This window comes from Equus asinus, chromosome 30 (genome assembly GCF_041296235.1).
Source record: "Equus asinus isolate D_3611 breed Donkey chromosome 30, EquAss-T2T_v2, whole genome shotgun sequence".
NCBI classification, from domain to species: domain Eukaryota; kingdom Metazoa; phylum Chordata; class Mammalia; order Perissodactyla; family Equidae; genus Equus; species Equus asinus.
In genome coordinates, this window is record NC_091819.1 from 16,057,959 (window position 1) to 16,082,576 (window position 24,618).

Here is a 24,618-nt window from a genome sequence, read left to right on the forward strand (position 1 = left end):
TTTACTTCCTTAAGCAAGAAGCTACCCTTCGCTAAGGACCTAGATCTAGTTTCTTTTTTTCACACTTGACATTTGGTCAATAATAACAATAACAACAACAGTAATAATAATATTTATTCCGTCTAATAATGTAGTGCTTCTTATATTCCAGGTAGTTTTCCAGGCATTTTAGAGATCTTGATTCATTCAATCTTGGCAATAATAGATAGGTTTTATTATTTTCTCCATTTCACACATGGGGAAACCAAGGCACAGAAAGAAATTGAATAACTTGCCCAAGAAAATAGCTATTAAGTGGTAGTACCAGGGTGCACACCCACCATAACTGCCGCTGTCACCATTACTCACTCCCATTAATTGGAAGCTCAAGTCAATCACAGATCATGTGACACTAAAGCCACAGGATGGTGTAATGGTTAAGGGCACAAAACTCTAGAATGGAGATTGCTTAGGTCTGTATGTTTGGAGAGAAGCAGTCCACTCTGGAAGTAAAGTTCACCTGGCCTAAAATAGAGAAATCATTGATATATTAGAAACCTATGTGATACTCATGTAGGCGATGCTCCTTGGGGTCTAAATTGTAAAGAACAATCGGCATGCCAAGTTCTCTTCAGATAGGTTTTTTTTGAGCGAACCCCTTTGATTAGCAAACAGTACAAATGTTTATAGAGTTGGAGGATTTTTAATATCTTTATTTGAATTGCACAAAGCAGCCAAATGTAGTTTGGCCCTGGGCTGCAGCGTATACGCGTCTGGATGCCAAGAAGCAACTGTGCTCCGCCTGGGATGCCAAGCATTCCAGACCTGTTACCTTGTAAGTGTAATATTTACCAGATTTTTGCTTCATCTGGAGATGAGGAGCAGAGCTGAACAGAGTGGGGGTGGGTCAGGCTGCTGGGAAGGGAGCTCAGTGTTCAGAGGAATCCCTGAATGACTAGGTAGCTGGGAAGGGGAACAAAGATTGCCAGAAACAGCCCTTTTGCTGGGAACTTGGAATCTAGGAAAAAATAATAGAGGCTAACGCGTTAGGGTGCTTAGCATGTGCCAGGCACAGTGCTAAGTGTTTTTGCTTTCACGATTCTATTTTATCCTCACAGTTGTATGAGGTAGATGCTGTATTGTTCCCTTTTTATAGATGCGGAAAGGGTAGTTTCAAGAGTTAGGTGGATTGCCCAAGGTTCTGTTCCAAGATCTGTCTTTATTTTTACTTTAAAACTGGTCTAGAGCAAGAGATGAGAATGGCCAAGAGAGGCCAAACTGAGCGGAGGCAGTCCCTGTAACCTCTGCTGATTCCCCCTTCCTCCAACCTTCCCAACCTCCCTGCACCACAGGTGTTATTCACATCTTACAAATGAGGAAACTGAGGCCTAAAGAAGTTAAGAGGTTTACCCGAGGCCAGCTTTTCAGTGGCAAAGCTGGGAGTAGAATCTGGGTCTGCTGAATCCCAACCTTAAACCTCTTTGTGTTACAGCACGATGTCTTCCTTAGGCACCAGTGCCAAGATTGCAAACAAAACCAAACCCTAAAACTGGACAAGCCCAGCAATCTGTGATGTTCCTGAAAGAGAAGGGGCTTACGGCGGAGTTCCAGACAGTCTGTACTGAACCCGTATGTCAATAAACAGGGCTAGTAAATGAGATAATGTTATTAGGAGGGTGTGAGTGTGTGTGTGTGTACGTGTGCACGCAGTGGGGCAGTTGTAGGCTGGAGCGAGGGAGAATTATTTTCAAATTGCAGAGATCAGCAGTTACCAGAGAAGCACATGTATAATGTCCTTCATTTTACCTTCATTGTCACTTCATCTGATGAGTAAACAGTGACAAGATCGCCTAGGTCAATAAAAGGAGACAATTAAAGCTAGTTCTAGTTCTTTCAGCCCCTACCAAATGGAGGCTGCCATTAGGACTCTCAAGAGAGCTGTAATTTTTGGAGGGAGAGGAGTGTTTGTGTGAAGATTAAGCCATAGCATTGGAAACAGATGCCCATCCCCCACCTGGAAGCTCCCAGGGCCATCTTCCAATGAGGCTGGAAACAGAAACAGAAAATCCTTCTTGCTCCAAGCCCCTTGCAAGAACCTTTATTCTCTTACTGTGCCCTTTGGTTTGGGGGTTTATGCTTTGGTTGAATCTCACCCAAAAAGCAGTATTTTTAGCCAAAGCTGGAAAATTATAAAAGCAAAGGTGTGAAATGAAGCTCTTTGGTTAGTGTTGTCAGTGGAAGAGCCATCCCCCTAGCATGGAGAAAGTGTTCTCCAAGATACACATTCCGACCCGAGCAGGGCCCCTGATTCATCGAGGCGCCCGCGGAGGCGAGACTGATAAAGTGACTTGTCTTAAGCACTTGGTTTTGCTGCCAAATTAAAGTAGGTAGGCAGGTTTTTTCTCTGTGGAAATTCAAATTTTTTTCTCTACTGGCTTTGCAGCACCGCTGTGCCTGTTGGACATTTGGGCAGAGGAACTGAATCCAAAGAATGATTTTTCCGTCATTTCAAATCTTTTTTTTCTTTCTGTATATACTACTTACTTTAGTTATGCTACTATTTTGTTGAGTTGGTTTTGATTCGTGAGTGGCTTTGGTCTATAAATTCCCTCTTCTAATTTGGTTTTGGTATAAGGTTACACTAGCCTGCTAAAGTGAGTTGGGGAATATTTCCCCATTGCTTTCTCTGGAATTGTCTGCCTAGATTGGAATGATATATTTCCTAAAAGTCTAGTGAGATTCCTTTGTACAACTGCCTGGGACTAGTATTTCTTTGTAGAACATTTCATTATGATGTTATTTTAAAAATATTTATATGAGTATTCATCCTTCTAACTCCTTTTTTCCCCCATTCTTAACTGAAGTATGATTTACATACTAGGAAATACACAGATCTTAAGTGTGCAGCTTGGTGAGTTTTGACAAAAATATACCTATATCTTCAACAAAATCTTAAAGTAGAAGACAGTCGAGTACTTACTTGGAACAAAACAGCAGGTGTTTAGGGAAAAGGGTCAGGATTAGGAAAAGGAACTAAAGTTACCAACTCTTGCTCCCAACACGATGCTAAGACCATCTTCAAATGCCGCCTCTGCTGTCCTGAGGAGCTCCGATCTTTTTTTTTTTTGGTTAAAGATTTTATTTTTTCCTTTTTCTCCCCAAAGCCCCCCGGTACATAGTTGTATACTTTTAGTTGCGGGTCCTTCTAGTTGTGGCATGTGGGATGCTGCCTCAGCGTGGCTTGATGAGTGGTGCCCTGTCCGTGCCCAGGATTCAAACAGGCGAAACCCTGGGCCCCCACAGCGGAGCACGTGAACTTAACCACTCGGCCACGGGGCTGGCCCCCAGGAGCTCCCATCTTAAATGGGCATTCCTTCTCGAGCGCTGGTGGTATGAGGAGGTAGGATGTGCTGTTTCTGTTTTGGTCACTCATCTCGCTTTTTGAAAATAAATGTTTATGGGCATGAGGAGGTTGTTAATGGACACAAGCCTGCTGTGAATTGTTTTTACAGTCTTCTTGGGAATAATTAGGTTTGGGAATTAAACCCAAGATGATAAAGAAAGGTTTCTAGGAAGAATAAAAAGCGAAAGGAAAGACAGATCCCAACCAGGAGGAAAGAAAACTATGTGATAAAGCCTTAACTTTTGGATTCTGCCCTGGGATATTACAGCAAAGCTGTAGAGCTGAATTTATGATGTAAACAGATGTTTAACTGGCAGCCTAAGAGCATAAATGAAGTCAGGTTTACACAGGATCTGAAACCTGGTTTCGTCCATATATAATCCTCCTGGGATGTGTAAGTGATCCTTAGGAGGGTCCAAAATGCAAGGCAGGAAAGAGTGTGTCTTTTCTAAAGATGTAACATCTATTGTAAATATGAATCTACATTAAGAAATAGCAAGAACGTTTTGAAATGCAATGACAAGACTGCTAATTTGCCCTTCACAAATCCCTTTTCTTTTTGATGGGAAAGCAGGTGGCATGGGGGGAGGGGAGTCACAGGCCTTCAGTGTCACACAGGCTCCTGTTGACTTCATCCTTACTGAGAAGTGGCAATCCTTGTATAACCCATTCATCCCCTTGACAGTGATGTTTGGGAGTTTTTTACTGAAGAATGGAACACAGCTAACATGTCAGAGGACTTGCGAGATTTGGTATATGTCCCATGGGTCAGGTTTCAAGAAGTTAGAAGTTGCAACAAAATTAAGTACAAGCTTCTGAAGAACTTTCCCTGAAGGACATTTTTGAGTGAGAAATGTTGCCTTTGGATTTCCCTACCTAAAAAGGTAGATAGAGAGTAAACACATACTGACAAAAAAGTACCACCTTCTGGAGCCTCCCCCAAATTGTGAAATGGTCCAAGAATGCCTTCCCTCCACCATTCTCCTTCATTTCAGCATCACAGTTTGTCATGCATGGCAATTTTGTGGTGGTGTGACAGTTCTGTAGAAGTGAGATAGAGAGAAAGTTTTCTTAAATAATATGAAGTAATTCAGGTTTTTTTCCTGCTCCTATTCCAGAACATCTTGGTTTATTTTTTTAAAAAAGGGAGAAAAAAAGAATTAAGTAATGTAAGTGATTTGAGTGCATTGGGTGCTTGTCTTATTTTTAGTGCTGTATCTTGTCATTCATTATTTTATAGGATTAGAAGATATAATATTTTTCACGTAGGTAATTAAAATAGCTACGTATGTTGGAATAGAATTAGAATAACTTGAGATGGAAAAAGCATTGCAGGTCTGTGAGCTCTTTGAAAAACTGAGAAAAACCCATATGTTAAATGCTCTACCACGTGCTATAAACAAGATCATGTATAATAGGGGTCTATCCTACCTTTTGAAGTGAAGGACTAAAAGTAGTCCATTGTAAGTCCCTTCCACTCTGGCGCACCATGTTATTAGCTGTGTGACCAGAGAGAAATTATTTAATCTTCCTTAAGCCTTAGTCTCCTTGTCTGCAAATTGGAAATGAAAATAATATGTACCTCATAGAGCCCTTGCGAGGCTTGATAGAGACGATGCAGGTAAGGCTCTTAGCTGCTGTTTTTGTTATTGGCGCCTTACGTACTGGCAGCCTGACTTTCCAGACAGTGGATTTTCCATGCATTTGCCTCACCTCCTTCTTCCTTAAGCTCAGGGGGCATATCCAGTCCATTCATATCCCTAGAGTCTGGCCAACAAGGACAGAAGGTGAAACTCAAATCTGTTGAGAATGGGTGGTTAAAATGAAACTTGGAGGATAACCTGTAGGGGGCGTTCAGTGAAGCCAGGAGAACAAGTGAGAGTTGGCTGCAGGTGCTTCGGAGGCTGGCCAAGTGCACGCTGAGGCCCTGTGCAGGTATTATGCACAGGACCGATGACGCACTGATCTCACGTCACCACTCTGAGAGTGACTTGGGTTCTATGCGTTGAAATCTGAATGAACACTTCCCAAGTTTGAGGTGATGTAGTGAGCGGGAAGAACCCCTGCTGGGAGTCAGGATCTTGGTTTGATAATCGCTTACTGGTACTTTCTGGTTACAAGCTCTCAGTTTCCTTATCTGCAAAATGGGAGAGCTACCTCAAAAGTTGTTTCCAGAGGATTAGATGAGAAAATGTAAGCAACTGTTTGTTATCTTTGAATGTCCTCTGGGGATGTGTGGCTAGCATATTCTTCAGTGACAATTAAGAATGAGTTTAATACAGTCGTGCCACATTTCCTTGTTTATCACTTTGCATTTAACAAAGAACTTTCACATACATCATCATATTTGAGCCTGATTAGAGTCCTGTACAGGGGTCACCAGTTCACAAGGTATGGAGAGGTTACAGGGTCTTCCCCAATGCAACACAACTTCAGAGGCAAAGGAGAATTCTCACTAAAGAGTGGTAGTCCTTGGCATAAACTCTGCATCCCTTTAATCATGAGGTTTGGGAGTTTTTTTACTGAATAAGTTTAACATGACCACAAAGTCTCCTTACATAGCTGCAACAGACAGTATTGAGCCAGGAGTTAGAAAATCACACACAAGACATGTCCTTGGCTGGTGAGGAGCAGTAACATGGACCTCATGTTGGCGTCTTCAAAACCTAAATTAGGCTGTTCATAAGCTCAGTCCCTGAGCTCTCAGTGTTGTCTGGCTCCTTCCCCGTCATCCCCCTTTGAGGAAAATTGGAGATTCAAACTGCTAGAACCAGTCTTGCCTAAGAAGCCTCAGTACAGCATCACAGGTCATCAGGGCGGTTGCATTTTAAAGGTCATCTGGTTCATGTCTCCTTGAATCTTGCATAAGACCCCGGCTGCTCCAGGGAAGTCACTAGCTCCTTCTGTGGATAGCTCTGACCCTTAGAAGGCTCATCATTTACTGAGCTTGGGCGAGTCTTCTGGGACTTTCCAACCCAGGTCCTTGAAGTACTATAGAACAAACCTTTATTGGAAGGGGAGGGGACATGGAACCATGGAAAGAGTGTGGACATGGGGTCAGATAGACCTGGTTTGCAATTTCCAGACACTTCTTTGTTCTGGCTGTATGCACAAGTGACTTGCCTGCTCTAAACTTCACTCTCTTCATTTGTACACTGGGAATGATGGGGAGCGGGAATTATCTAGCACATAGTAGGCACTGTCAACAAGACAGCACTTATATAGATGTCACTAAGGTTAAAAATGAGATTATAGCCAAGAAAGCGCTTTGTAAATTGCATGTTAATGTGGGTACTTTTTACAGTAAAATCACTAGAAGTCTCCTTTTACACCTGCTTTATGTGCGAGTAATCCAGTGTGTCAATAAGTCTAGGTTTTCAGACACATGCCTGACTGAATCAGGCTCACGTGTGCCCACAGGTTCCTGATACTAATAGTTATAAACTGAGGAGCAGAGGCAGATCCAAGAACTGTGCTGGTTTGTTTGATTCTGTAAGGTAGAGAAAAGGATGGCTCCCATCCACAGGGATTCAGAAACTGCTATGGTCTCGACATATGTGACCTTTTCTTTATTCCTGGTGTTGACTTACAAGACAAATCCACCAGTTATTTTATCCTCGAAATGAGTTTATTTGGGAATAGCCAAAAGAATCACAATTTGGGGTGTGCATGCTATGGCAAACCATAGGCAAATCCGGAAAACAAAGTTGGGGAGCTGCCTTTATAGAGAAAAACGGGGAGTAGGGAGGGCCTGTTCTAGATGAAAGTCCATTGGGGGAAGGTAACAGTTCAGGGCGGCAATGGCTTCTCATTGGCTGAGCTGTGGTGTTTCTCCTTGCCGGGGCTATTTCTGGGTTGGCAGAGAAATCTTCCTTCACTAGGAAAGTAGTTTTACTCCCCTATCTGAGATGTAAGCATCCTTCTCTCCTGTTTGGTGTAATTGACAATGTGTGGTAGGGCATGAGACCTCCCAATACAGTCCTTCCCGACTCCAATTTAATTAAGGTTTCTTTTATTAATTTCCACTAGTTAGGAGAGTCTTGTTGGCATCAGACTGTGAGAGTAGATGCAGCCTTTCTCTTCTCTTCGCAGTGGTCTGTTAATTATTTAAGCTTACTTTTATTGAGTACTCACTATGTTCATATTCATTACCTATTTAACCCATAATAGCAATTCTTAGAGGCAAGAGTTAGTATTGTCACTTTTTTTTTTTTTGAGAAAGATTAGCTCTGAACTAACATCTGCTGCCAATCCTCCTCATTTTTTTTGCTGAGAAAGATTGGCTATGAGCTTACATCCATGCCCATCTTCCTCTATTTTATATGTTGGACACCTGCCACAGCATGGCTTGATAAGTGGTATGTAGGTCTGCGCCCGGGATCCAAACTGGCGAACCCTGGGCTGCTGAAGTGGAATGCACGAACTTAACAGCTGCACCACCAGGCTGGCCCCAGTATTGTCACATTTTAAAGTTGCAGAAGTGAGTCTGAGTCCTTGCTGCCATGCTGCTCACGTCTATCAGGTAAAAATCTAAAAAGGTAACTATAATACACAATATGATAAAGGTTGTTGGGGCACAGAGAAGGGAGAAATTGATTCTGCTCTGGAAGAGCTAGAAATTCTTCTGAAAAGAGGGACACTAGGCTAGACCTTCAAGGATGACTAGAATTTGTCAAATGTAAAGGGTTTCTAGGTGAAGGACATGGTGGTGTGTCAGGGCTTGGCAAGGTTGGAGATTGGAAGTAATATGGTGCACTTAGGGGGTGGGGCAGAGTCCCGTGTAGCAGGGACGGGTGGGAAAGGGAGGTGGCAGTGTGCCTATGAAGCTGGAAGGGTAGGTTGGAGTCACAGGGTACAAAGCAACACATGCCACGAAGTGGTCTCTTTGAGATATTTGGAAGTTTTCAAGACTTTTCACTGGTTAGAGGTTAAGAGAGAGGAAAGGCTGGCTGAGAATGGAGGTGGGCTTGTGTAATACCATGATGCCAATATTGGTGGAGAAGGTGCACCAAGCTATAGCAGTTAGTGCTTTCTAACCTTGAAACCTTTCTAACCTTGAAACCTTTCTAACCTTCCCCAGAAGCTCAAGGGTAGGCAGTGACCTCCCAACCTTAGATGGAAGAGTCTAGTCCAAGCCCGGCATTCTTTTAGACGTAAGGGAACTGAGGCCTGGAGAGGCTGCTGATGCCCCGTCCTGAGATCTACAGACAAATCGTACCTCACCATCCTCTTCATGCTCGCTTCTGAGAAGCCCTTCCCTATTGTGCAGTTTACATCCCTTCACAGCCTAAATGGCCACTGTCCAAGACCCATTCCCACTTGACCTTCTCACTTGCTTTTACTCACACTAGACTTGCCAGGAAAGATCATCGGATTGAAAGCTGGAGAAATAGGACTGATGCTGTGGTGACTGTCTTTATATATATATTAGACTCAGAAAGTGCTTTTAGGACTCTGGGATCCTTCTCTGAGATATTTTAAGGTGCTGAACATGCCATGAGGTTCTTGTCTCTGTGTCCACCAGCCTTATTACCCTCCCCATCAGTGTTATTCTTCACAGAAATGAATGCAGCCTGGAAGGTCCACCAATAGCGAAAGCTTGCATCTGTGTCCTTTGCAAGACTAGAAGCTGTAGGTAGAGGACCCTGTGCCCTCACAGAGCAATGGGCATGAGGTTAGATATAGTGCATAATTATAGTAGAACTTTGGTAAAGGCATATTTCCCTCTTTGAACCCTCCAGCTTCCTTCCTACAATAAAAAAGAGTAATGTACAGTCAGTTGGTTTCAAAAAAAGGAAGCAAAGGGATCAGCTGGAGTTTGTAAAAGTCCATCTGTGTTTGGGCTGCATCTATTGACTGTCCAAGGCATAATGGCCTCTGTGAGGCCATCATGGGGGAAGAGGGGTCACAGCTGGTTCCCCACTCCAGAGGGAAATTTTTAAAGTGCTAGAAACTCCTGGGCAATTGCAGACTCTCTTTGAACACCAAAAAATGATTTTGTCATTGAGGCTGATGGTCAGAAGCATCTCTGAGTCTTTGCTATGCCCACTGCTGCCACTGTCTATGGTCCAGTCTCCCCCCACCCACCAAGGGAGAGGGAGCAGATTGTTCCAAAGACGTCTTACCCCTCCTGCTGAACTGTGAAGAACCTGGCACTCTCCCTGCTTCTCTCTCTTATCTTTAAGTCATTCCCAAAGTACAGTTACAGAAAAGGTCACTGTAAGTCATGATCCCTGAGGTGGCTGCCTACACATAAATCACTTTCTCCATCCTTCCTGGTCCCTTGTAGGTACTGTCACCCTCAGGCTGCTGTGCATTTTAGGAAAATGCTTCTGTTCTTGGCACTAGAAATAGCTGTTCACAATAACAAGGAAGAGAAAACTGCTCTCACCAGAGCGTCAGAGCCAGTTGAAAGACAAGAGTGTTTATTTTAATGTTGCTGCATCTCTTCAAGTTGGAATGCCATGACGGTCTCAAAAGCCATCTCGGCCCACTTTGCCTTCACCTTAGAGTGCGCCCAATGGGGATTGTGCTGTTCCATGGCCGATTTATATCTTACAGGGGAGGTGATTCCTGAGCCTGACGTCAGAAGATGGGCCTTGGATTAGCCCTAAAAGCCCTGAGAATCACTGAAACAACACCATTTGGCCTGGGAATTGTGGTTTCCTCAACAGTGTAATGAGGATAGCAGTACCTAGTTTACCGGGTTATCATCAGGTTCAGATGAAATAATGTGTGAACGTGTGTTGTGAAGCATGAAGGCCTATGAAGGTGTAAGGACTGTGACTAAGATTCATCGTTATCATGTGACTTAGCTGTTGAGCAAAGCATTTATTTCCTTTTGTTTTGTGATATTTATTGGGCACCTATTATGTGCTAGGAGGCCCTGTCCTGGGTCTGGAGCCAGGACACAAGAGTGGGAAGATGACAGATTTAGCTGCTGTCCTTGTGAAACTTACAAAGCCTCCCCCATATAGAGCTGGCGCTCCCAGGGTCAGTGCTCCCAGTGCCAGTCCTCCCAGTGTCTGTGCTCCCAGTGCCAGTTCTCTCAGTGCCAATTGTCCCAATGCCAATCCTCCCAGTGCCAATCCTCGCAGTACAGATCCTTCCAGTGCCAGTGCCAGTGCTGTCAGAGTCAATGCTCCCAGTGCCGGTCCTCCCACTGCAGATTCTCCCAGTGCCAGTGCTCCCAGTGCTGGTCCAATGTGCAGTGTGGTTAGGAGAGTCTACAGGGGAGCTCGCCAATGAGGTGAAGTAGGTGTGAGCTGACGTCTTCCTGACCCTCAGCGATCCCTCATTCAGCGCTACAGCTGCGCAGTGACACAATCGCTCCTGCTAGAGTGAATCCTCGGGGTGTTGAGGGGCACTGGACAGAACTGAGAGGAGTCACCAAGTGTCCCTGGTCAGAGCTACTCTGACAGGAGTGTACCCAGACCACATCGTGAGGTGCTCTGTTGTACTATGTGTGTATCTTTCCATGGTGGCCTTTCATTCACTCACACACTCAAAAGTGAAATTAATTTACTCAGATGAGATTATGGAGCTGGCTATCTTCTCACTTTTCTGACACAGGGAAATCTTTCAGCTATGTTGTCTATCCTTTAAAAAGAGAGACGCTTGAAACTAATATTATATGTCAATTATATCTCAATGAAAATAATAGTCTAATGAAACCAATGTAATATGACAAGAAATGGATGTCTTCAATGACATAGTGCACAAGCCCTGACGTGGTAAAAGTTATTCCTCTGACTTTGGGATGATAGGTAAGGATGACCTGTGCCGGCTTTGAGTCAATTTCCATCTCTGTAGCATAGTTTTCTCCTTCTTTTATTCTGGTTAAGTGTGTGTATATGCCACTCTGGTGCCTGGGGATTCTATTTGCTCTAACCATCACACGTCTAAGAAGCCCTGGCTTTATTCAAAGAGCTCCTCTTTAAAGGGGATTTAGTAAATGCTTTTTAAGAAGTGGAAGAGTGAGGCTGGCCTGGTGGTGCAGCGGTTAAGTTCACATGGTCCGCTTTGATGGCCCAGGGTTCGCTGGTTCGGATCCCGGGTGCGGACCTGTGCACCGCTTGTCAAGCCATGCTGTGGCAGGCGTCCCACATATAAAGTAGAAGAAGATGGGCGTGAATGTTAGCTCAGGGCCAGTCTTCCTCAGCAAAAAGAGGAGGATTGGCAGCAGATGTTAGCTCAGGGCTAATCTTCCTCAAAAAAAAAAAAGCAAAAAGTGGAGGAAAGCTGTTGACTTGGGCGTAAATAAAGGCACTTGTTCCCTCCTATCCACACAACCATCTGTGAGAAAAGAGAGCAGGGAAAGCTTCAGAAACCACCTGAGTTTTGACCCCTGTCAGAAAGACTTCTGAATTCTTCTAAGGAAAATAGAGAAAGCTGTAAGAGAGCGTAAGCTTCCCTAAAGAGTAGGAACTCATTTTTCTTAGAATTTTCCTTCCATTCTCAAAATTACAGTGCCTTCCATCTTTGCTGGGCTATACAGTAAATTAGAACTGGTGGGAGTCACCCTTTGGATGTCCTAGCTGCTATTGGTTAGTCAGTTTTTGCTCCCAGTGTCCCTAAGAGCAGATTAAAATTTGTACATTTGCACATTTTATACTCTACACCAAAATCACAAGATTGAAGCAGAACTGTATGACTTGCTCTCAGATAATTAAATAAAAATAACACATACTCAAACATTTAAAAAAGTACTTAGCTGTGATCTAGTTCTGCAGTGGAGATTCTTACTTTAAAGACTGTTGGGTTTTTTCCTCTCACAAATGGAGGCCCAGTCTTGAACAGAAAGCTGCTTAGCACCCAAACACAATTTCTTAAAACAAGCATAACACCCGCGGCTCCATTCCAGAGCTCATTCATGCCATGGTTCATCTGGATTCCTATAATTCCTTTATGTTCCCATATCTTAATTGCCCATAGCTGTGTTGCCAGTACAAACAGGATGGGGAAGAGTACACGCCCTTAATAACTACATCTACCAACCCTAAGAAAGCACCATCCTTTGAAACTCGAATATTCTTTGTGAGGTACTGAATGGCCATCTACTGAAGTGCTCATAAGGATATCTGATAACTAAAAATTCCTTCCAAGCAGTTCTTACTCTCTACCATCTTTATATTCAAGATTCGGGGCTAGTGTTCACCACGAAGAAAAATTAGACCTTCCATTCAGCTCTTAAAGGAAGCATATTTGGAAACTAACCCTCAGAGTGTTGATTAATAGAGATTGAGCATTCTGAGGTGAGGTGAGGTGGGTTCTGGAATCTTCTTCAGCCCTGTCCCTTTGGCCATTTTTCTTGGTGATTCTCAATAGGAAACAGTAGCGTGCTGGCCCACCTTGAAGAAGATGTGCCACTGGGCAAACAGAAACCTCATTGTGGCAGTAGTGTGTGAGTGTCCAGCTCCAGGGGCCCCCTTCCTGTAGTCTTGGCTGTGCCCCCCTGGAGACCAGCAGCACAGTGGTGGTGCCTGGTGTAGTGAAGGCACCTCAGAAGGAAGAAGTTCTAGTATGGATTCAGGTCTGTATTCACCTAAACAAATCATAGAAACTTTGTTCATGATCTGTAAATCTAAGGCATTGAATGAAATAGACACTAGGGATCTTTCTGACTTTGTCCTCTGCAATATCATTTATAAATGAATGCACAAGTTTACCAAATTGGAATTCAAATCCATCTCAGCATATTTGAAATGAGGAATTAAGTCAAATATGTACACATTGGATAAGGATATATTATAAAATTTATACAAAAAAAGCCTCAGGCTATAAAACATTGGATAATGATATCTTTAAAACAGTTTGTGTGGAAAAGACCGAAGACTTGTAATTTATTATGCATTCAAAACACATGGAAAATATGATATGATTGCAAAAGTTAAAAAAGAGAGGGAGAACAATTCCCTGTTGGGATATATTAATAAAAGTGTAAATTCCACAATAAGGAAAGTTACAGTTCTATTCTACTGCACCTTGGGAATTATGTTCAGATCGAAGAGTCCGATTTTGAGATTGGAGCAAAGAGGAGAACATCCACAAAATCTAAATTGCTTTCATGAAAAATAATGAAAGGAACTAGGAATGTTTGCTTAGAAAAGAGAAGAGCTGGGGGTGGGGGACATGAGAACTGGCTCAAATTTTTCTAAGTAGGGTCAAGTGGAAAGGGAACAAATCATCTTGTGTGGCCTAACTGGACCCATTGGATAGATAAGCAGATCTGAGTCCAAGATAGGGACAAACTCTTGTCCAGTTGGAACTGTCAGGGAGTGGAGTGGGCCATCTACTTAAGCTCTGAGTTCCCTGTCACTGAGAGACTTCTGGGAGAGACTGTCCTGTCTTGTCTTGTTGCAGAGAGAACTTCAGTAAAAGGAATTAAATACGAATAACACTGAGAGAGCACCTAATAGGTACCAGGCAATCCCTGTCTGGGATCTCATTTCTAAGTGCAATGAAGAGTTTCATTGACTGTATGTGCATTCCTTCTCTCAAACTGGATAATCCAGACCATGTATTCCTTTTCATATCTACTCACTCTCAAGTCATGAATTTAATAACGTTAGTAATAATAGCCCATGCCACTTGGTTAAGTTGGTAAGTAGCTTGCAATCCCAGCAGGGTGTGCCCTGCTGCTTATTAGCTTAGCTTTATGGCAGAGCAATAACTCAGCACAGTGCCTTCAAGTAATTAGGCGATTGCCTTGCAAAGAAATTAGGCCACAAGCAAGAAGCTTACAAAAACTATAGAGAAAAGCTCGCAATACAAGACACGCATTGGCCGTTGTATGCATCACTGCTATAATTTTAGAAAGATTAGAGAAAGATTTTCAGGCTAGTAAGGAGCCACTCCACCCATTAAGCATGTCACAAGTCCACCCCGATCGTTACAGAGCTGCAGGGCAAATGCAGTAGTTTCTGGAAAGGAGAATGCTGAGGTTTGTTTGTTCTGGGATAAGAGTGCTCTCTTTGCAGGGATGAGCAAGAATGTCCAAGGTTGTGCATTTTAATCCTTATTTTGGCAATGTTTGGTGTAATCCTGGAAAGATTTTACTCCTCAGTTTCTCAATCTGTAAAGAGACACTAAAAATAAAGTGTGCTTCCAATCCGTTAAGAGATTAAGGATGAGATCCTAAATTTCCAAGTTTAATTCGTTAATGGAATCAATGCATACTGCCTTCTTTCTGTTGACCTTGTTGGGAGCCATTGCTGAATTCTAGAATAATTGTATGGATATCAGTGTCGTGGGATCATTGACCTCTTTAAACATCATTAGTGGACCAAAATCATAACTACTTTGCCCCCTGGATATTATAGAGAAAAAAAGCACAGATTGAAGTGAAAAAAGAAAAAGAGGAGAGAAAGAAAATGGAGAAAAAGGAGAGAGGATAAGAAGGGAGAAAGAAAAAGAAAAAAAAATCAAGAGAGTTTTATGTGCTTTAAAGAATGAGATGATGGCAGAGAAGAGAGCTTCAATTGTCTGTTCCAACCATGAAGATAGCCTGCCACTGTGAGACTGTTCAAAGGGATATGTCACATTCGTTGTCCACTTGCCCATGAAAGTGGGTCCAGGCGCTCTCCTCCATGCTTGTTGTCTCTGACCCTCCTCTAGGTTAGCCATTGGCCTCTTAGCAGCAATAGTCGGCCTGCCTCTTTCTGCAAACAAAGATTTTACTGCTAAAATCCAGTACACCCTACACAATTCTCCTGCACAGTCCAGAGCATGGTGAGAAACGTAGCGGAATTGAAATGAAATAGGTATCTCCCTGTAGGTGGGGTTTTATGAGCGTGATGGAAACTTTGGAGTAGAAACTAGAAATCTCGTGTGTCACAGTTCAAGAAAACCAACCACCTTGGGCCAGCACCACTGTTATTTTACTTTTTTTTGCCCTGTGTAAGAAGAGGCCCAAACACTCATGCTGACAGTATGCACAGTCTCAAATAGCAGTTAGACGAAGGCCAAGTCACATAAGCTGATGCTGACACAATTAGACTCACACTTGCCAACAGCATGTCAAGTTTGACACCATCCCCCTCTTGGAGACTCCCACTTAAAATTGCAGATGCTCTGGTGCTGGGTTACATTTAATAGAAGGGATGGCCGGAGAGAAAATCAGAACCCACTGCTGATGCGCTGTTTATTCCTCAGTCATTTTGTGTTAAATTGCTGTGACTTGAATGTCAGCAGTGTTTGGGATGTGGTAGTGAAATAAAATCCATATCCAGTGTGCCAAGACAAATTTCAGAAAACCCCAAAACACAATTGTCTTGGTTTCTTGCTGGCGGTATCTGCGCACACACAAATAGAAGCTAGTTGACTGCCCTCCAACCATTTGGTGGGTTACTTGTCTTGCTGCACACTGAGGGATGTCTAATGAACCCCAAACTACTTCCCTTAAAGCTGGGGATGTCAAGAATGAGGGACCACTGCTCTCATTAAGCCTGTCAAAAGTTCATGCCAGTTACTATAGAGCTACAGGAAATGTGCAGTCATTTTTGGAAGGGGGATGAAGAGTTTGTTCTGTTCATTCGAGGAGCTTGGGGATAAGAGCCAGTGGATGCCACTGGAGTTGGGGGCACTAGGTATGTCAGAAGGGGGTCCAAAGGATCCTGGGCAATATCGGTATTAGCAAGATGCCTCTTATGGGGGAACTTTCACACTGAGCAACCCCCCAGATTTCCAAATCAGGTCTGTTCTTTTAAGGAGCATCAGTGAAGATACTGGGCCTTGCGTTAACGTTCTTGAGCTTTATTGCAAGGTCAAGCAGATCTCCAGTTGAGGAACGGCCACTTCTTTGTGCCCATTTTTGCAACAATGCTCCAGGGTAGATGTTGGTTCTTCTGTCTGGAGTGGTGTTAATGCCTCTGATTCTGGGGGCTCCTGCAGAAGGCAGGACATTAGAGATAAGCCAGAGCTTTTGATTGCTGGGCCAGCCTCACCTTGACCTTAGCTAAAAACTATTTCACTTCCTTTGCTCTTAACTTCTTGATCTTTGAAAGGAGGATAAAAAACACTTTTGCAGAAAGGAAGTATAGAAAGTGCTTATAAAACGGGAGGGGTCATGAAGTAGAATTCTGAGTCTACAGTGAGACCAGGCTGTTCTTTTTGGGGTGGGCATGGTGGGATGGACATATTTTATATCATCCCTAGCTAGTTCATGACTCTGAGTAGTGGGAAGGGAAGCCTAGCCAAGGTTATTGTGGTTACACCCTAGTCTAGGGCAGAAGTGAGTAAACCTGAGTGTAAAACAGAATCTCCTGGGAAGTCGCCCAGTAGGTGTGGAATGGAGCCGGTTAATAAGAATATTAGTAAGTCCCCCAGGTGATTCTGATGTGGCTGGTGAGTGACAATCATCTAACCTAGGATTTAGGGGAGAAAAGCAATTTTGGGAGGCTCCATCCGTGGAGAGCATCAAAATGACATTGATGTAATGGCAGAGCTGCAAGTGATGTGAGTGGCCATCTAACTCAACCCGCCACCAGATTCAGGACACCCCGCTGCATCTTTTGGGACAAGGTGCATCTCCCAACTACATGAATTCTTCCAATGAGGTGACAACTCCCAACCCCCACCTTGAAGGACAGTGCATTCCTTCTTTTTTTTTAACTCTTCTAAATTATTGGAAAATTCTTTATATATTGAGCCAAAATATGACTCCCTGACTCTATGGAAAGTAAGGACTTTCCTTATGCAAGCCCCTGAAATATTTGGAATCTCTTAAGGGGGTTTGATGCCTCTAAGTTGTCTCTTCTTCAAGCTTTCTTTCCGTGAGGGGTTCTCCGTCCTGCCTGTGCATGAGAATCATCTGAGGAGCTTAGGAAAGTCCACCTCAGTCCAGTTAAACCGACTTGCAGGGGCTGGTTCCCAGGCATCAGTATTTTCAAAGTTTGTGAGTTTGAAATGTACAATCAAGGTAGATAATTAGTGCAAATCACAGAGGAATTTTATTTTTCCATTGTAAGAGCCTCAGAGCTCTCATGTTGCTGCGATTTCTTCATCTTACACTTTTTTCTGTGTGTAATGCCTGATCAAAAGTTTAGATGCTTCTCTTTTTTTTATTAATTATTCAAAAATATTTATTGAGCTGCTACTATGTTTGTGTCCTTTCCTAGATCCTTTGGATACTTTATTGAACAAGACAGACATAGATCCCTTTATGGAGTTGACATTCTAGCAGTAAAAGACAGATAATAATAAACAGTAGACTAAGTAAATAAGTCAGTTGTATAGTATGTTATAAGGTGACGAGTGCTTTCAAAAAATGAAAAAGTCTGGGGCCGGCCTGGTGGCATAGTGGTTAATTTCACGTGCTCTGCTTGGGCAACCCAGGGTTGTGGCTTTGGATCCTGGGCGCGGACCTATGCACCACTTATCAACTGTGCTCTGGTGGCATCCCATATACAAAGTGGAGGAAGATGGGCACAGATGCTAGCTCAGGTCTGATTTTCCTCAGCAAAAAAAGAGGAAGATTGGCAACAGATATTAGCTCGGGGCTGATTGTCATCACCAATAAATAAATAAATAAAAATTAATTAATTAATTAAAAAGTCTATCATAGATGCTCTTTGTCTTTCCATCCTTGCGGATTTCTTTTCTTCCATGGTTTATGTCAGTGGTTCTAAAACTTGGGGCACATAAGACTCACCCAAGGAGAGTTTGTTAAAATGCAGACCATGGGGCCCTACCCCATGCCCACCCTTTGAGAAACCCTGCTGTATAGGATCCATACATCCGTGCTCATCTATGGGAGTCTGGACTGCCCTGTGAGCCTCTTGCAACTTTTCCCCTAGAAGGGAGACTAGCTTGGACTCAAAGTTCAGGTACAGGGTGAGTGCCTCACGCAGGAAGACAAACACAACCCCCTGGCCTCTAACCAGCCCTTTCCTACCCACACCTTCTGCCTTTCACTTTCAACTGCTGACCTGGCTTATCCTGGAAATCCCTCAAGAACACTGAGACCAGAGCCCGGTTTCCCTTGGTGGTTCTGGTCAGTGCTGCCTCCAAGAAAACTGCTGTTAGAAGCTAAGGTCTCTTTCTTCTTATTCCCTGGCTTCTGCTAATCTGCTTGTTCTGTTAAATAGAGCTAGTCTCACCAGCTAGGAGTCAACTAGTACCTTTTAGCACAGTGGTTCTCATCCTTCAATGCGGCATCAGCTTCCACTGGCTAGTTCGTGGCTGTCACAGGTTCCCAGGTGAGGCAGATGTTGTGGGTCTAGGACCACACCTTGAGAACCACTGCTTTAGCAAAGACAACAAATACCCGGAGATCCTTGACCCAAAATTCCAGTGTCGGTCCTGCACCATTTTTTCTGCCAGTTTTGCGGTGTAAGCAACCTGGGAGGGAATAAACAACAAGTAGATGGTCGGCGCATTGCCTTCCTAAAGGCTGAGCTCTGGACATCCTTGCAGGATTTCTTCCAGGCTCCAAGTCCACACTCTCTGTTAGGGCTCCTCTCATATTGGTGGTGTTATAAGACCTTTCCTTCGTTTTCGTTTTTTTTAAGTTGTCCTACTAGGAGCATCGTAGCGGAAGGTGGAATTGCTTGATGCAGAGATATTTGGTGGGAAGATAGGATTCTCTTATCGCCCTTTCTGGGGGCCAGAATTTAGTAAAACAGGTGTAATATTACAGGATGGTGGTGGGGAGTCTGTGAGAACGTTGGTGACTGTAATTCCTCTCTGCAGGGGGAGGAATCCAAGTATATAGAGTCCTTTATAAACTGCCCCAGTACACTTAGCTGTTCCTGCACCTTTTCCTCTCCTCTTCTAATTAAGTTAGGCAATAAGAGAGTTCTCTCTCCCTGGGGACACTCGAGGAGGGTCCAAGGACCACTTGGCAGCATTGTTGCAGGATGGGAAGGGAGACAAGGAAGGGACCTTTCTCAGGGGAAATTTGTGCTGGACCCAGTGCTCGAGCTTTCCGTCTGCTTGCGTATGTAGTCCTGACAACACAATTCAATACATATGAGGTAGGAAATTATTAACCTCATTGTATAGATGAAGAAACAACCTCAGAAGACCATAATAATGTTCCTCTTGCCACATAGCTAGGACTGGTTGATTTGGGATTAAAATTCAGATAGCCTTAAAATCCTATAGCTGTATGTGAATGCTAACTACAGAATTTGTGGGACCCTTTTCCAAAATGAAAATGTGGGGCTTCTTGTTCAAAAAGCAAGAAAAATGTACTGTTGAAGATTCTAAAATATAAAGCTTTTCCCTTTGTTCCGTGGTTTCTGTCTCTCTCTCGACCTGTCATGCTGTTTTTGATGTGCTCTTTGATGTCGCGTTCCTCTGGGTATGGGGATACTCCCAGAGTAGGAGCAGACTCTCACAGACGTCTAGGGCCCTGCCCTATAACTTGAAGTGTGCAGTCCACTAGGTCCTGGGTTCCCCCTGCCACCAGCGACTGGACTGATGTCATGTTGAACCTGGCATCTCTCTTCCCATAGGACCGTCACTCCAACCCATAGGATTGCACCCTCTGCACTAGGATGTGCCTGGTACCTGGATCAAGAGTGGGTGAGAGGCATGCTCCTACTGAGTTGCCCTCTGAATGCACTGTGGCACTGCCAGCTGCAGGTGGGAACAGCTATGCCCTGCCCTGAGATGGTTCAGGTGTGTGTGTCTGATCTGACTCTGCCAGGTGAGGCTGGGGGCACCAGAGGGCAAGGGGCAGGGCGTGAGAACCAATCCTAGGGAGGCCAATAGCTCATGGAAATAGGACAGCACATGCCCCAAATCTCCACGCCCCCTGGGCATGCTCCATTGTCTCATCAGACTTCACTTACAGAGCCTACATTCAAAAATGAAATGATTAAGGATTTCAAAATGGTGATGGTAGAGCATGAAACTCAAGTGTAAGGCTTATCTGAGCATGGGGACCCTGTGCATCTGCACTGGTCACAGGCCCGTGAAGCCAGCCCTGGGCTGCGGAGAACTACACAACTGTAAGTAAAGATTCCTGAGCTCAAGGTATTTACAGAGGGAGAAGACAATAGGCAATGAGCTAATAAATTATTTGGAACAGATACCAAGTCAACATATAATGCTAATAAAATAGCTTGTGAGTAAGTGCTGTAACTAGGCTTTCTGTACACTGTTACTTGGTAAATTAAAAACTAGTTAGATTTCCTCATTTTTTTCCATCTGTCCATTCCCCAAAGTTTGATTCAGCAGGGACATGTGGCCACGGTTGAAGTGAGAGGAATAGCACTCACTTGATGTTCTGGAATCTCCTGTGTGCAGCATTTTGCCTGAGAGGAAGGCACATGAGAGAGCATGGGAGGAGGAGCAGAACCGGCCTGGTAGTCAGATGTCCAAAGGGTTCAGGGAAAATCGATCGGGTTGAACCAAAAAAACTGGGTCAGAAATGGAGAGGAAGGAGCCAGCCAGGGTGTGAGTGTGGGTAAGTTGGCAAAGGTCAAGCACAAGAACCTGACCACCTGGCGATGGGATAGGAACTGGGGTTGGAATTACAGAGGACTTTAGAGAGAACTCCCATTCCAAAGGGGAAAACGGGTTCTTGGAGAGGGCAGAGGAAAAAGCTCCATCCCTCCAAAGCTAAGTGGGTGGATCAGTACTGCACAAGCCATTAAAGACCTACCCTGGCTCCCTGGTACCCTGAGCCCAGGGCGCCAGCCCGCCGTGTCCAGCTGGGTATAGATGGGCCACTCTCAGATCTTCCTACATGGTTCATCCAAAAGCTTTTATGAGGTAAGGGCAGGATCACAGACTAGGCCAGAGCAATTTGCTGTGATTTTTTTTTTCCCAAATGCAGAAACATTTGGCAAGTTGCTCAAGTTCCTCAGCCAGGCAGGGGGCTGGTGACCCATAGCAGATGACAGCAGAGGACAGCTGGGACCAACCCTTGGAAGTTGTAGTCAGTTCTTGGTCAATGGTCTTTATGGAGCAAGCTCCCGCTGCTGTGGGCTGGAGCAGGGGGTTGGGGAAGGCTGCTGTTCCTCCTGGCCTGGCCACTTCACTGTGGTTAGAAGACCAAAGCAGAGCTGCTGATGGGGGCTGCTCATGCATTAACTGCTTCTACTTATAAAACAAGAACCAAAAATGTGGATTTGTGTTATCAGACAGTTGAAATATAAACAGCTGAAATGGTTATAATGGCCAGAGGGGAGGAGGGCTGTTTGCCAACGTATAGGGAGCAGAGCAGAACTGCACTTAACTATCGAGCTACTCCTGTAAATATTTGCAAGCGCCCCTTCAAAGCTCGAAAGCCTAGGACAGGATCATTGGACGATTTGCTTAGAAGAAGTGGAAACAAAATTGACCTCGTGGTCCGAAGCGGCCATAAAAAGAAAGAGTGTGTATGGGCAGAAGACCAGAAAGGGAAAAAAATTGTTCTAAGTTTAATAAACACAAAAGAGAATAAAAATAAATCTCAAGAGCACTTATTTACAAACTTGATGGAACGATAAGATTGGGGCGGGTGGGTGTGAAAGATGGGTGTTTGTGGATGTAGAACAGGCCTATGGCGGTTCCACTGGAGGGGAAGGGGAAAATCAACGAGATGTTTACTCTTCCTAATGACAGGAAACACACTGAATTAGCTTTGCCCTCTCAGGATGCTCTTTCAAAGCGTGTTTGAAGCTTCTGCTGTCTGAGGGGGAGGCCATGCAAAGATGAATGCAGCCACTAGGCCTGTGGAAGGTTCTGGCCAAACTAGAGGGTTCAGAGCCAGAGAGTCTGGCCCCAGCTTTGCCCAGGCTTCTCCGCCTGGGCATCCAGCCTGATTTCAGCTGAGCTGATCAGGCTAGTACCAGCCCGTCCAGTCACCTGGGGTGGGCATGTTCCGGAGGAGAGAAAGATCGATTTTTTTCTCAGCAGCTACGGTTTTAAATTGCCGTGCTAGGGGGCTCCAAAAACCTTTCTGCTTGTATGAAGGTTGGCCCGCCTGAAAACTGTCCACCAGCTCCTTCAAGTAGCCACGGAGCGGGCCATCACCGTATCTGCATAAATACTTTCTTTTCTCTGAACCCTGGATGCTTTAGATTTTTGGGGGTTTTTTGTTTGTTTGTTTGTTTGTTTCTGAGGCTTCTGGGTCACGAGCTACAAGGCCTCAATTCATAACGGTGGTTTATGAGCGGTCATGGGGCAGAGCGTGGCTTGGAATTCACCGTGTCCCCATGAGCTGCTTTCAGAGAGTCACAGGACGTGGAAAAAGGGACCGGGGAACGTCCTTATGGGGGATGAAAGTGCAGAACTCTGATGATGAGGAAATCTTGGTGTGTTCCTAGCCTTTTTTTCAGTGCAATCGTCAGGGCGTGGATTTCCCAAGAAATCATGAAAGGTATTTATTTCTATTTTAAGATCGGCAAGATGGCTCATTTATTTAATAAGTTAGTCTTGCCAATAGCCAGATGCCTGAGTCTTTCAAGACTCCCATTGATGACCAGCTATGCAAACAGTGGATATTTGGTGAACTCCATGTGCGCAGAGCCCTGTCCTAGGGATGTGGGGAAAAAGAAAGACCTGGCAAGTATGGTCTCCACCCTCAAAAATCTTAAAATTTCCTGGGGGCAAACAAAATAAACAAACATAATTCAGAAGTAATAAAAACATTTGCAAAGAGCCATAAACAATGATTATGTGGTAATGAAGCTACATAATTGAGGAGAGGGTAGAAAGTAATGGTGCCACCAGGGTTGGAGGGAGCATTCTGGAATTATGAAAGTAAGCTTGCAGGAGACTGTGGAAGAGAATTGTAGAAATATACCTGTAACAAGTGGCCTGCCGGGTGTAGGTGCTCAATAAATGGGGGTTGTATATGAAGCCCGGGGGTAGAATTAGGACCTGCTTTGGTTTTGGTGTAGAATAAATTGCATATTGAAAGGCAATGGCAGATTATAAACTCTAACAACCCGTGAGCGTGAAATTGTTGTGTACTGTCTGCATCTCTGCATTTTACATGGCTCAGAACTGAAGGAATTTGGGCTGATTCTTTCTCTTCATTAGCCAGGATTTCCTCCTACCAACGGACATTATCCTGAATAGAATCTTAAGACTGGACCTGGTGTAGTTTGTATGTGGCTATAGTTTTTTTTATTCAAATCCCCTCACCCTAACTTGATTACAGGGTGTGTTTGGTCATATGTGTGTGTGTGAAAATCCAAAATGTCAAGGCCAAAAAAGCTGCAATACACGAACCTGGATAGAGTAGAGTATTTGGATGCCAACGTTTCAAGGAAAAAAAATCATGGGCACACTGCTTGCCATTAGGAGCTGTTTTCTTGGCACATCTGATTAAAGTGTGTGCAAGCCCATCAGCTCTCTTCAGCCATCGATCCTCATGAGCTTGTTCCAATTCATAACCATCTAGAGTTTTCCACCCCCCTGTCAACTTTTCAAAGGATAGAGTTAACTGCTTGCCCTCAAATGGAGTTGGAAGGGGTTTGTTAATCTCTCTTAATCTGCTACCTCTGTAACCAAATGCACATGTTTGTTTCTTTTTCTGGTTAAATTGATAATGGTGTTAAATTGGGCATTGGAAATGAAATCATTCTGTAGACATTTCCCTTATGGTTTCTTGAGACTATCTCATGCTGCATGGTCTTTTTTGAGAGAACAATGGATTTTATCATTTTCAATGATTGCCCTAACTTTTTACAGATGCCATCCCGCCTACTTTCTACAGACCCTACTTCAGAATTGTCCGATTTGACGTCTCAGCGATGGAGAAGAATGCTTCCAATTTGGTGAAAGCAGAGTTCAGAGTCTTTCGTTTACAGAACCCCAAAGCCAGAGTGCCCGAACAACGGATTGAATTGTATCAGGTAACTTTTGTTTGGGTTGTTTTAACAGGAAATCAGTTTGAAATCTTAGGATAAAAGACTTTCTACTGTCTTAGATTTCCTAAACTGATAGAAAGCATTCTGTATGTTCATGATCATGATATAGGCCCTCATTTGTTATTACTCCTACAATGACCACTCATTTCTCACTCACTCAGGAAGGAAGGAAGAACCTTTAGAATGAAATTGTGAAGCTCTGAGCACACTTCTTAAGTGGCATCAATGGCTGGAGCACACACCCTTGGGAGGGCTTTAGTCCTGAAATCCACCCCCGATTCTGGAAAGTCAGATGATGTAGGCCCAATTCCATGCTAAGAAGAGAAGTCAGCTGACCTTGCTTTTCTCATCTTGTGGCCCACCTTTTCTCCTTTTCTTTCTTCCTATTGTATTCTCTCCCTTTCACTGTTTTTTCTTTCTCTATTT

General features: G+C 43.9%; 1 protein-coding gene across 3 annotated transcripts in view; it reads left to right on the forward strand.

The window, feature by feature from the left end:
- TGFB2 (transforming growth factor beta 2) overlaps window positions 1–24,618 on the forward strand; it is an 84,690-nt gene that overhangs the window by 28,102 nt on the left and 31,970 nt on the right. For all 3 annotated transcript variants that reach the window (XM_014849873.3, XM_014849872.3, XM_014849875.3), the window contains one exon: window positions 24,014–24,177. In XM_014849873.3, coding sequence (XP_014705359.1) covers window positions 24,014–24,177 — 164 coding nt within the window. The remainder of the gene's footprint in view (window positions 1–24,013; window positions 24,178–24,618) is intronic.